The 14,515-nt window shown below is 29.3% G+C and overlaps 2 protein-coding genes across 5 annotated transcripts; both read right to left on the bottom strand.

Annotated features, from left to right (window-relative positions):
- Positions 1 to 250: 250 nt before the first annotated feature.
- LOC113401286 (venom allergen 5-like) lies at positions 251 to 3,323 on the bottom strand. The gene is made up of 6 exons (XM_026641130.2): positions 3,167 to 3,323; positions 2,707 to 2,825; positions 2,245 to 2,326; positions 1,433 to 1,614; positions 1,019 to 1,116; positions 251 to 482 (listed from the first exon to the last, which is right to left on the bottom strand). The coding sequence occupies exons 1-6, from the start codon at positions 3,219 to 3,221 to the stop codon at positions 374 to 376; spliced, it is 645 nt and encodes a 214-aa protein (XP_026496915.2). The 5' UTR covers positions 3,222 to 3,323; the 3' UTR covers positions 251 to 373.
- A 5,552-nt stretch (positions 3,324 to 8,875) lies between these two features.
- LOC113401284 (protein FAM76A) lies at positions 8,876 to 14,365 on the bottom strand. 4 transcript variants are annotated; one of them, XM_026641129.2, is made up of 8 exons: positions 14,111 to 14,365; positions 13,890 to 13,954; positions 13,477 to 13,580; positions 11,955 to 12,064; positions 11,722 to 11,840; positions 11,530 to 11,651; positions 10,571 to 10,692; positions 8,876 to 10,502 (listed from the first exon to the last, which is right to left on the bottom strand). In XM_026641129.2, the coding sequence occupies exons 1-8, from the start codon at positions 14,204 to 14,206 to the stop codon at positions 10,266 to 10,268; spliced, it is 975 nt and encodes a 324-aa protein (XP_026496914.1). In that variant the 5' UTR covers positions 14,207 to 14,365; the 3' UTR covers positions 8,876 to 10,265. The 4 variants fall into 4 exon arrangements, with proteins under 4 accessions (XP_026496914.1, XP_064071390.1, XP_026496912.1 ...); XM_064215320.1 differs by having other exon boundaries at positions 11,722 to 11,831; XM_026641127.2 differs by having other exon boundaries at positions 10,571 to 10,710; positions 14,111 to 14,364.
- Between the last annotated feature and the right edge of the window lie 150 nt (positions 14,366 to 14,515).

Below are 14,515 nucleotides of genomic sequence, written 5' to 3'. Positions count from 1 at the left end.
CTATGGTGGTGGTAGTTTCTCGGTGGTAGGGTTTTGTGCAAGCCTCTTTGGGTAGGTACCACTCACTCATCGGGTATTCTACCGTCAAACAACAATACTTAGTATTATTGCGTTTCGGTTTGAAGCGTGAGTAAGCCAGTGATACTTATTGTGATAGCCACAACAAATCCAAATATACATACACGGCGAACCCATACATACATACATCTTGATATAAATAAAAAAAAAGGTTAGTAAAAAAGCAGTTCGATGCAACTAAACCATATATTTTTAAGTAATTTATTACAGTTTATTATTTTGCTAATAAATTAATTTACAAATGGTTACAATTATTAACAATAATTTTGTATTAAGAAAGATTAATGGATATTTGTTATTTACAGCTGTCTCCGTATGGGCGGCTGCAATCTTTAGTAGAACAAATCAGTTTTCCACTTCCACTACCAGACGCTTTGTATGGAGTTTGACCTAAATAATTTCCGCTGAAATTGAATAAAAATGTTAAAAAATTAAGTTAATGATTTTTTCGAATTATGTACATTCCAAGTACAAGTAGTTTCATCAATGATTCAGGAAACGCCTAAGCATTTTAAATGATTTCAAAATATTTTCGTTTACTTTCAATAGTGTATGACTCCACTTTGTTGTGTCAAATGAATCGAGAGAACCTTCATTGTGTGGGTTTTGTTAGAAAACATATAGGCCGACTAGACCCAGGCGTAGGGCGGGAAAATTGAGTGAGATTTTTTTATTAGTATTCGTTTCCCCTCTAAGCCAACACGTCAACGTGTAAACATGTCCATATCATCTCCCAAAAATACATTATCCGTATTAGGATTTCGATATTAAAATTTCAGATAGTCGGGGGCAGCAGTCTTTTACAGGCTTAGGGCAGCCACGGAATCAAATCCGCCCCTGGTCTATACACTACAGTTATGTACTTCGTACACTTTACACTTAAGTTTGTGGAGCAGTTCATTCGTTAATCAATTTTAATAATAAATTTTGTATAACTTACGGTGGACCGTAGTTGCAGACTACATAATATTCTTTCATTCCATTTCTCAGATTTTCGGAAACTCCACATCCAACGTATATGGAATCAGACCACGCCATCTAAAAATATTGAAATTTGATTAAAAATTACATAACTAAGCGTAAATCCCTGGGATATTTAGAGTAATGAAAATATGTCTATCATTAAAATTAATATTTTAAGAAGTAACATGGATTACACAGAACCTCTTTTCTATTATATTCCGTGAGCGGTACCATACAATTCTATACACATTATTAAACGCCAAAACGAATTTAAAACAATACCATTTATCCTGTTTGTAATATATTTTATCACAAAACACATACAAAAATTAACTTTCTTACAAAACGGAAACAAAAATATTTTTTGTATATGTTTTATATTATTTTTTACCTGTGTATAATGTCCTATAGCTTTGCTGGAACCGTTGAAATCAGATATTTTTAGTGGTCCATACGTGTAGTCTTTGTGTTCATCGAACCAAGATTGTAATGCGTTGTCAACATTAATTTTCCAATTGAGATCAGTGGAACCCGCCATATATATGTTCTCTCCCGTTGTGAATCTTCCGGACGCTGTGATAACAATTTATTTCAAACAAACTATTTAACACATTACATCGAAAAGAGACGATGAAGCTGATCAAATCCAGATAAGTACTATTATATGTGTATGCAGATTATCAAAATAAGTCTCTCGTATCGTTATTCGTGTATCTCTTAATACTCTGTTTATTATTGTGAGACCAGCCGATGGAGATCTTACTCACACTTAGCCTTCTGGCATACTGGAAAACTACGAGCATATAGCAGTATATCTATTTAAAAATATTAAGATGATCTTATAGACAATTAGGTACTACATTTATTAACTAGTTAGACAGACATATTTGAAATAAACAGTAAATAGGACATTTTATATTGATCCCGGAACTTGAGCCATGTATCTACAATTGTTATTTGTTTTTTCCGAAAACGAAAGCCAAGGGTAACATTACTAGTTAACTCTATGTAAATTCGGTATATATATATTTTTTTATATATAGTTCAAATATCGCAGATGCAATATATAATGGGTTATATTTTCAAAAACATGTAATAAAATATAATCATTTTGTTTAAGTATAAATTGGTAACTATTTTATAATATTATTCTGGAATCTGATTAAAAGGTACATAAAACATTGATCAATCATTCGTAGTTACCAATAGTTCTGTCAGGATTGTGGGATAATTGATTAGTCGATGCCCATTTGGATGCTTTTGCCGCCAACTCCTTGTCCCAAATCTAAAAAAGATGCGTATTAATTATTCCAAATTATACGGTATTCAAAAAATCATACAAATACATGTCGTTTATGTTAAATTGTCAAAAATATTACATTAATTCATTTTCCCGCCTTTTAAGTTTCTCTCACTATATGAAAATAAAATCTTTAACATGTGTAACAAAACACAGCTTTTGTGTACAGTTAAGAAGATACTACTTATTATAGACTTATCAAATTAAACGAGACGAAATATTATATTTAAATATTCAAGCCGTAGCGTAAAAAAAATATATTTTATTTAATGTAATAGTATAGTAAGTGTAAATATATATTTTATTTGATGTAAGTGTAAATTAATTATCAAATAAGTAATCCCTTTTTCTAAACTGTAACTTACCATGTACTTCATTTCAGATGCTGCAGGTTGTTTTTGAACACTTCCCTTGGCTAAGCTGAGGCGACGTGAATTATGACCGTCGATAAAAGCACGGATTTCTTTGCATGATAAATCTAACACTGAAATAATAATAAACAAATACTAGAACCTTGACTAACTGGAAAATTAATAATGAATTTTATTGTCTACACATTTTAATGTAATAAAATTTAAACATTATTTTTTCTAAATGCACAATGCAGTATCTATTCTGTAATAACAAATAGAAATTTCAGAATTTCAAATATTTGTAGGATACACGCATCAAAATAGTGTAAGTCGGCTTTCAACAATTCACGAGTAAGATATAAAGTTTCAGAACATACTGCTTGTGTTGATGATAATAATGACTTGATTACTTAACAATTTTTAAACAAAAACATGTTAATTAAAATAGTTTTTATTACATTAAAATACTAACCCTTTAGTTCAACAAAGCGTAGAAGAAAAAACAGTATAAATGCACGGACATGCATCGTTACTGTACTAGGCTGCTCACGACAAATGTTGAACTGAATTTTGTTTACGTTGCTCTGTGAAATAGCTTATATAGTTGAGTCAAATCATATACATGAAAACAGCATGCCTATTCATTCCCAATACACAAATGAAGAGAAATGCGTCGGCAAAATTAGGATTGTAACAGTAAATTGTTCACATTATTTTCTTATGATGAGATGTTTTAGTATATTTTAGTCAAGCATTCTGTTTATCAAATCTTCGTAAACAAAATGAACCGTTTATTTGTAATAAAAAATATATCGATTAATAATAAAAGACAACGGAAAAGTATTACGGGAAATGAAAAGGTAAGAATTAAGTACTGATGCCCCATGTTAGTTTTTTATTTCAAATTTATTTATTATTTCTTAGCCTTAATTTCAATGTTATTTTTATCATGCAGTTATAAACTATTTATGAAACCAAATGTTACACTACTAAGTACTCAAAATCAAACATACCAAAATTTATGTTATGTATGTTTTTTTTTAAATGATGTAGGTAGGCGGACGAGTAAATGAGCCACTTGATGGTAAACGGTAACTATCGCCCATAGACAATGGTGTTGTAAGAAATATTAACCGTTCCTTACATCGCCAATGCGTCACCAACCTTGGGAATTAAGATGCTATGTCCCTTGTGTCTGTAGTTACACTGGCTCTGTTACTCTTTAACCCGGAACACGACATTATTGAGTACTGCTGTTTGGCGGTAGAATATCTGATGAGCTGCTGGTACTACCCGCCGAGGCGGGCTTGTACAAATTCCTACTATCAATTAAAACGTATTTAAAATGTACTTATACCTTACTGTTCTTTATCTCCTGTTAATTTGACTTGCAAAAAAAGGGTGTGGGGGTAGTTACAGAAAAATGCGCAACCAAAGGGTTTTTCGTTTTTTTAAATAGATTAAAAAAATAAAAGACTTTTGTAGATTTGTGATTATCATCTTTATTATAATTATATAACAACCAACTAACCCATAGAATAACAAATATTTTAATGGTACCGTAAAGCTACTTAATTTTTTTGTGCTTATTGAAGGCACTAAAAAGGCTTCATATTTGTGTAGCAAATTAAAAATCAATAAATATTGCTGTCTCTTATATATTTTTTTGCCAAATAATGTTATTGAATAGATAGTGTAAAATAAATTACAACAATATCAGATGGCTCCAATTACTTCTTGTTATAATCTATCTTAAAAAATAATAACCAATAAAATATTATGATTACCTACTTCTTAAATAACACAAAATAATTTAATATTTGAAAACCTTGTTTCTTAGCATTTTATTTTTTACCTTTTACTTTTCTCAAAGACGTAAGTGACATTCGCTTTGTTACACTCATGAATGATTCTTAATACGTTTATATATTATTTTTAAGGACAATGTAACGTGATGGACAAACATAATAACTGACAGAAGATAGACAGCGTACTAAATCGTATTATGCGATAAACGTGCGGAATGCTGAAAACATCTCTATGACGATTTCTTATCATATCCATATCACTATATAAAGACAGATGTGAGTCGCAGTGTTTATTCAAGCTTAAACTTTTCGAGGGTGTTTCGTATGACAAAATAAATATTATGGCATACAGATTGGTCTGGTGCAGGGACCAAAAATAAACGCGTTGGTCACGTTTTGGTGTCCGTCTTAAGTGATGGCGCGCTCACTGATCAGACTGGTTCGAACATTTTGAGAGTTTGTTTCGTGCGCAGTGGATACCGCGTGCGCGGTGCGCCAACTCGGGACGTAACGAAGGTCCGTATTTACAGAAACATCTTTACGCATACGGGTTGTTTACATCCGGACCCGCTCGTACTATCCAAACTATATATGCCATCGCCGAGAAATTCGATAATTTTTTTCTCTAAAACGGACTTTTTTGTCATTGTAACTTTTTTCGATTTTAACATACATAACATACATAAGCTTTCCTTCTCTAAAGCTTTAAAGGTTGCTCAGATTCCCGATACGATAATATAAATTGATCAGATTTCATGAATTAAATTAAATTATACCGCTGACAACAAACATAATCCTGAATTGCAAACTGCTAGTAGCAAAACTATCCTATTTTGGGCTGAGGGGATCGCTTTTATCGTGGCTTTATTCAATTCCCCCGTATGAAATATGTATATACATATATTGATTGTTGATATGCGGTAATTAAAGTTCATTCATCCCAGGTATATAATATAAAATCGATTAAATCTTGGGATATTTCATATTTTATGAATAACATCACTAACTTCGTCCAAAATGTTCCATTTTTGCTGACGATGAACTTGCAAGTGCTTAAAAGTAATTTTAAATGATAGATAAGTATTTTAATACTACACAACTCTAAAAAATCAAAGAAAATTTTGCCTATGGAATAAACCTTTAGATATAGATATATGCTAGGATTTGGAAGTGGAAAACGCTTTTGAAACTTTTTTCTAAAATACCCACAATAACTTTTCACTTAAAGTCATCTACTTTAGCAGGTATAACATTTCTAACAAATAATATTCCCAAATGTAGCGTTAAATTTTCATTTGATTGTATTGCATTAGGTATTATAAAGGCTTTTAAAAGTCTGAACGACATAATAACCTATGGGGTCTTTCCGTGCACCTAATAAAATGTATTATTTATGATATAGCTCCGAATATAGTCTTAATTTTTAAAAGTGTTTGAAAACGGGTTCATTTCCTGATTTATTAAAGTGTCGTATATATTTGCAATTTTAAAAGTGGCCATAAATGCGATCTGTGTATGTCTATTTCTATACTTCCGTCGTTGAGCAAAATATTTAAAAAAAAATTTATGTTAAATCAACTTCAGGTTCACTTTAGTATAATAAATACTATTTTACCATAATGCACAATTCGGCTTGACTACTAATGTTGGAATGGTACTACTTAAACATCGTATATACTATGCACGGGAAGAATTACAGAATGCGATTGGCGTGTTCTCTGATTTATTCAAAGCATTTGATTGTGCAGAGCACGAAACGCTTTTGCCTTATGCCTATAATCTAATTGCTTCATACTTGATTCAAAGAATTCAAGTGGCGAATATTAAAGGAATAAAGTTTTCTGGATCTATACTAAGAATGGGCGTTCCACAAGGATCAATTTTGGGTTCTTTTCTATTTTTGTTGTGTATAAAAGCAAAATTTCAATTTAACTTTAAACAATAGTGATCTTAATGTAACCGACTCCACAGTATTTCTAGGAATCACTTTAGACTCAAAACTTCAGTGGAATCCTCATATATCGTCCCTGACAGGGAGACTCAGCTCCGCAACATACGCAGTTCGAAAAGTTAGAAGACTAACTGATGTTGATACTGCTCGATTAGTATACTTTGACTACTTTCATAGTATTGTATTTCATAGTAGTAGTAGTGTCTTAAGCCATTTTGTTTTGCCGTAACGCTACAAATATTGAAACTGTTTTCATACTGCAAAAAATGGCTGTCCAATCTATTTATAACTATGGAGTTCGAGACTCGCTTCTGGATGTTTTTAATAAAGTGAGTATATTTAAATTTACTTCACAATAGTTTACAACAATTTATATATATTTACAATAATATGGATCTTTTCGGAAGAAACGGTGATAATCATTGTACCACCAAGTTTCTGACTTCGCAATGTTAATACATCGTTCCTGGGGCAAGTGATAAGATAAGAAGTCTGTAATAAGATTACACAGTTATTTTTAACTTGTCCTATTAAAAATTTAGTCATTTTAAAAAAATTGTAAATAAGTACTATGAATAATCATAATTACTTATAGTAATAATATAATAAAGCTATTATTATTATTATTAATGATTATTACTATTAATCATAATCTATTGATTTCTAGGCGGGATATATAAAAATTTAATTGTATTTTATTGACATACTCTTTATTTAATATGATGGAAAAGAGTAACTACTGAGTTTCTTGCCGGTTCCTCTCGGTAGAATCTTCTTTCCCAACCGGTGGTAGCTTTACATTTTATTCAACTGTATCTTAACGATTTAAAACTACGTTTATGAATAGATAAAGTACATTTTGATTTGATTATGAATAAAATTTACATATAAATTTATAAATATATGTTATAAATTATGAAACATCTTAATATTTTTATTAGAAGAAATGTAATACTGAATACCCTTAAAGTAATTATTAACACGTATAAAGAGACATAGATCAGAGACTTAGGGATATATCGAATTAGTAATATTTTCTGTCTAAATCTCATCGTCTTTGTTTAGCTATGTTGTGTGTGGCGCGTAGTATTTATAATATTGGACAGTGCGCAGTGTGGAGTCTGTAGTCATAATCATTTATAATGTAATAAGTAATTAAACAAGACAATAAGTAACAAAACAGAACCATCTAACGATATTGAAATTGACCATATATATACATTATGATGTAAATGGCAAACGAGCAGAACGGCTTACCTGATGAAAAGTGACTACCTCCCATGGTCATCTGCAACACTCAGGATCTTGGAGGTGTGTTGTCGGCCTTTTAGAAATGTATTGGTTCTTTTCTGAAGGTTCCCAAGTCGTATTAGTTCGGAAAAACCGGTGAATTTCGGGTATCTCAAAAAATCAGTCTCGTCTATAATTCTGGCGCAAAATCAGACCCTGACCCTTATATTTTCTACCAATTGTTATGTTTCTAACAGGTTCAAAAGTGGAGAGTTCATTGATTTATTTCATGTGAGGCAAAGCCGATGAATAATCGAGGTGAAATTTTACCTATTGTAGAGAAGTATCGATTAAAACCTTCGTTATCATGGGGGCCTGTGATTTGTTTAAAACGTAGTATGAGTTTAATAAATAATACCAATAGCTTAATAGTGACAATAATTCAAAGCGTTATAGCTATAATTATACAATTATATTAATTATTTCAATTAATATCATGAAATTTTACGATTCTATAAATAGTTAAAGAATTTATATTTATGTTCGTTGTAAAACAAATACTTCTTTTTGCACTTGATTTATTAGTTATGTACGCACACGTGGTCTTTTTTTTTCAAATTATTTCATACGTATAAAGTATCCTATCGGGATATTTCAATATAAACATACATTGGTTGGCAACGAGCGAGCGATATTAGGGATTTGTATGGATGTTCGGAAAAGTGGTCCCAATTTAGTAACAATTTTAAAATTAGCAATATTATTAGTATAGAATACGTAACATGCATGCTTCATTTTTAAAAACGTCATTTATTTCAGATGAAAAAATCATCAGCTTTAATTTTCTGGACGAGTTAACATAATCTGGTTATGATGTATTTAATAGTGACCAGGTGGTGTGGTGCCAGTGCCCGGGCTTACACATGATTAACTTTTTAGTATGACAATGCGAAATGATGTAAAATTTATATCAACCTTTTGAAACGATTGATATGATCTTAAGAATAATAGTGTATTAAAAAGCAGACAAAATTTTATCCGCAAAAATACTTGGGAAGGACCAAGAAAACGTACTATAATCATCATTCGACAAAGTTAAAAACTTTAATTTATTTTTATCGAATATTAATATAAATGTATTTATTTTTTCTGTGTATAATTTCGAACAAAGGTTTGAATAAAATAATAAAAATGTTTTCAACACCATTTATTGTATTTATTTTAGTCACTAATAATTATATCCATTTACAATTATTGGAATCTGAAATACTCGTTTCATAATTGTCAATACTGTCTGTCATCTGTTTTTTTTTGTAATTGTCACAATAATTATAACATTTTTTTTTACTCGCAAATTCATCATAAGGTTAAAATTTTGTTCTTACAAGTCAATAAACCAATGGAACTTTTACAATGGAATTTGTTAATTACTAAATTACGTCGTAGTCTTCGTTTTCAGCCTCAAAATTAATTTCGTATTATTTCGATTTCCTGTTAAAAAGTTACCGTAAACAATAACATCCGGAATTGCTTTGTAACTTATGATACTTTTCGTAAACTAGTTTTGTTTACCTATTCAAAATCAATAAATTTAAATTTTTGACATTATTTTTATGGAATTATACATCTAAGAATTCAACCAATAGAAATGTCTTAAATTATATTTGCTTTAACGAATTTTTTTATTCAATTTCAATTAATTATTTCTTAGCCAGATCTACTATTTGGGCTTTTATTAAGTAAAATGATGAACAACTAATCACATACACTAACTATAAATTTACTTCAAATGTATCATGATAATGTGATTTATACAAAACATATTAAACTTATTTAAAAAACTGACATCACTGATTCAATGTACATTATCTGTTATGATTTAGTGTTATGTGGACACTAAAAAACGAAAAAATTATATCTTTGATTCAAAGAAATCATAATAAATATTGATATGACAATTTATTGTATATCTAATTTTGGTATTGACTGAGATACTTAATAAGTATTATAATAACCATTCAATGAATGTTGAAGACAAAATAATGTCAAATTATTAAAAAACGTTTTATTTTTTTTGTCAGTTACATAATATTTGACACAAATTTCAAAATAAAATATACAAAAATAATCTCGCATTTTCCTAAGATTGTCTTTCGTGTTACAAAGTTGCCACTTTATAATGATTTATAAAAAAATAAAAATATAATTCGATTTTGAATACAATGATATTTTTAAATATTATAATGATATAACTAATAATAATTTACATTAAAAAAATCACATTTGGTGTTAATATTAACCAGAGGTAGGATGTGGCAACTGTTTGAGAATGTTTTACTAACATTCACCCGCATTTAACCTACCAATGAAAACAATCTGCACCGTCAAGTCAAATAAGTTATTCATCTTAAAAAAAACAATGGTAAGTTGCTTACAGATAAAGAAAATTATCAAATGGAAACCTACTTACGCTTAAGTTTTAAATATGTCTACAAATGAAACCATTTGTAGAGTAAAAAAATAAAAGGAAAATGCCTATTTCCCATTGAAATATCACTATAAATAATGTGTGAGAAATTGTTCTAATTGGTGCTTGGGCTGTCTGTGCCACTACCACTGTTCTCGGTATTTGCGAGAGCGGACTTTGTAAATTTATTATTTTTTTTAGCAGATTTACTTAGTGTTGCCACTTCTTTGAGTAAATTTTGAATTTTAGAGTTCATAAGATTAAATTTAGTTTCATTCAATCGTTCTTTATTTTTCATTTCATTACGAAGATCTGTCGTATCATTGTGATGCTGTGCCTTCAATTCAGTTATCTGAAATGTAATTAAATATTACTTATAATCTGTCTGAGAATTATTTTATTATAAAGAACAGAACATACCAGTTTATCTTTGGAAAGTAACTCATTATCCTTCTGTTGTACTTTCTTCTGTAGACTTGCAATTGTTTCCTTTAGTTGAGTCATTGCAACTACATGGTCGGAACTGTTAGGGTCTAATTCACCTAACAAACAGTACATATCTATAAGGAGAAACTGGTTTTAATAAAAAATAAATAAAAATCATAATGCTAGAAAATAATAAAATGTGAAAGTGATTATGCACTTAAAAAAGAATAAAAAAAAAAGAATTTTATACATATGTAACTTAATTTAAAAATTATAATCCATACTTAAAAAATTGATAAATAAAATGTTTGGCAATGTTCACTACATTGATGATCACTATGATGATGTACATAGCATTAAAAAAACATACTATTATTATTAAACAAGTACCTTATTTTATTATTTATTTAGTTTTTTTTGTAGTATGATTCTATGTAAAATTAAGGTGTTGATCAAGCACAAAAATACAAGAATACCTATGTCAATTATTTCGCAAAAACCCAGACGAAAATTCGTTCGCAATGCTTTGTTTGTAAAACAATGGCAAAGGTTGAACAATTCGACAGAATGTAATAGTATAACAACATTTAAGAGCTTATCACTGATAACCAGATACTTTATATTACACCTGGATTATAGAGCGAGTGAGCCAAAATAATTACAATCTCTTACAAAATCTTAGGTTATACGACTGACGGCTCATTTGCACTACGACGTAAGAATTATTTTATATTTCTTACAATGACAGTGTCTAGGCGTGATGGTGAATACTTACCATAATGGTAATTTTGACCAATCTTGAAATAAAATTGACCATAGACCCAAACACGAAATATTATTAGTATAAATTGTAATTGTATTAAAATCTCAATGGAATAATAATTCAGATAAGTTCAAAAATCCACATAAGGGTGCTATTGGCAATATATTGTTAAGAAATAAATCAAACAAACCTTGCAGTGGATTTAGCTTTGATTTCTTTTCCATGGGCTGAGAATCACTAAGAGAGAGATCACCAGAGTTCATTGATTTCATCATATCGGATTTACGTTTATCTTTGTGACTGCTTTTCGACCTTAGGACATAAGACATGTCTGTTTATTTCCATTTTATTCATTAACATATATAAAAATATATTAACTAACTTGTGTGAGCGATGCTTATGTTTATCAATAGCAGAAAGATGTTGCTTGGTTCGAGCCAAAGCCCTCTTCAATGACTGGGTACACAACCAGCACAGCAACTTGCCATCAACCTGGAAGCACTTAAATATTGTTAATTATACACTGCCCTTTATTTAATCTTGAAAAGAGAAATTTTAATAATAAGCAATAATCTTAAATAAAGCAAATATCTATTTTAAGATAAGATATGAAACCTTTTTGTTATCATCATGTCGATCAAAAGCACATCGCTGTTTGCACTGCTCACAAGTAACAGCAGGTCCATACTTGCGTTCCGAATTAGCACATCGCTGGCATTTATTGCCTAGAGTCAAAGTAAAAGATCATTAAATAGTATAATATAATAATTAATATACTCATTGCTTCAACCATAAAAATAAAAAAAGTTTAGAAGAATTTTATTGTTTGTGGCCTGGTGCTAATATGGTCAATATGAATAGCCCTTACTTAGTTAAACCGAATAGAAATAAACAACAGAAGTTGATAGTTTTATAGATTTATTTATATATTATTTTATGTACAGGGTTATTGGTAATTCGATGTATTCCCGTTAGGAGGTGATAGGAGTGACTATTTGCGATAATTTTAACGCCCATATGCATGATGCAAAAGTGAACAATTTTTGAATTATCGCATTTTTTAGATTTTTTCAAAATAAGTCAAAAATGCAACTTCAAAAATTTATTTAAAACAATAACCAATGTAAAAAAACTTACTTATTTACTTAACTTACTTAATACAAATTTAAAATAAAATTTAGATACATAAACAGTTCAGTAGCTAAGTTACAATTAAGATATTTTGTTGTTTGTTTTAAGTAAGTTTTACTAAATAAGTAAGTTTTTTTACATTGGTTATTATTTTAAATCAATTTTGTGGGAATTTTAAAGACCGACCTTTAGTACGAATTCAATCATGTTCGAATATGAATTTCCACCAGCGTCCTTTCTGATCATTTTATTTCGGTTGCTTTGAAATAAATTCCTAGTTTTTATACATTTTCGGAAAGCTAAGTAAACGATTAGGTTTTTAAAATAATCTGCAAAACAAGTTTCATAATGTTTTTTTTTCGTTTTTCAGGCATATTTGATAGAAAAAAATAAAAAAAATATTGAAATAATATCGTTTTCCGTCTCGCATTTTTAAATTTGGACCGATAATTATTGTTTAAATATTGAAAAATATCCAGTGTTTAATCGTTTTTATAAATCAGAAGAAAAAAGTAGATTTTAATTGATACTTTTTTTTAAATAAATTTTTGAAGTTGCATTTTTTGACTTATTTTGAAAAAATCTAAAAAACGCGATAACTCAAAAATTGTTCACTTTTGCATTATGCATATGGGGGTTAAAATAATCGCAAATAGTCACCCCTATCACCTCCTAACGGGAATACTTCGAATTACCAATAACCCTGTATATATACAATATTGCATATTATTATTGATAATAATGTTATGCCATTTTAGAGACCTTTTTAAAACACATTTTTAAAATGGCATATTGTGGTTTACTTTTTACTCAAAATTGTACTTTATTCCTTTAAGAATGAGGCCACATATTTGAATTTGTTATTATGATAATGTCATATTCAAAGTTGTTTATTTGGTAATGTATGATTATAAAAATAGTTACAAAATCGAAATTAGGAGTTTGTTACAATAATAGAAATATAGTATTATGTAAAAATTGTAATGACTTGTTTCTATTTACATACCTATAAAAGCAGCTATAATGTTGCAATATTCACATGCTGTCGGTTTGCCATAAGCTTTAACATTTGCCTCACATTTTTTACAAATTGAAGAAGTATTCGATTTACTGAAATTCAAAATAAAGGTAAATGGGTCAACATATTTTTTCATCTCAAACATACCAAAGCATATACAATGAAACAGTAACTATTAACCAGTTTTATTATATTGAACACATTAATTTTAGAACCAATATAGACTGGTACTTTAAATGTTTTCCCTTCAAGGTGTTAAATTAATTGTTAAGTATAAAGACTTATTAATGAAAGGTTCTGCTAACTTGAATAATGTTTTCAAATTTTAAGATGACTTTTTGACTAATATTTCCATATGCGTTAGAAATAGCTTATCACATGATTTGGCATATGGCACTGACCTTGTTTGTTGAAACTCAGAACGGCAATACGTACACTTGACGACCGGGAAAGAGCCACGACATTCCTGAAATACCCAGAAAATTACAGCGTCACATTTGACGTCAGTAAAACAGTAAACGTAGTACATGAGTACTTGTTTTATGAAAAACAACCTTTATATTCATAAATAAATATTATCAATGAGGGTCATATGAATTAATCTCTAAATAAGGTTTATTACCTTGCAAAGTTGTTCTCCAGGAGATAATTCTTCAAATGGATGTCTTGAGAAACAACGAGAACAAGCAAATAGAGCAGTTGAAGTTGCAGAACTCATTGTTTTAAATGATTGAAGTAATGATAAACAGATAAAAATCTTGTTACAATAACAAAGCTTTTAAAAAACACAAATAAACGCTAGAAAACTTCAAATATAAATTATGACAAAGTAGATGACGAAAGGAATAACCGCCATGATAGAATGAAGAATGAATGAAGACTTTATAATTTACTACTATATAAATTCAGGTCACTCAATAAAATGAAAATCTGTATATAAACTTTACATGTTATTTTCTAAATATTTTGTTGAACATTTTGCTCTATTTATAATCTGGTTTTTAAGTGCTTATAGTTTATAAATTAT

This window comes from Vanessa tameamea, chromosome 7 (assembly GCF_037043105.1).
Source record: "Vanessa tameamea isolate UH-Manoa-2023 chromosome 7, ilVanTame1 primary haplotype, whole genome shotgun sequence".
Classification (NCBI taxonomy): Eukaryota; Metazoa; Arthropoda; class Insecta; order Lepidoptera; family Nymphalidae; genus Vanessa; species Vanessa tameamea.
The sequence above is the reverse complement of the archived record's forward strand: the minus strand, read 5'-3'. Positions and strand labels throughout refer to the sequence as shown.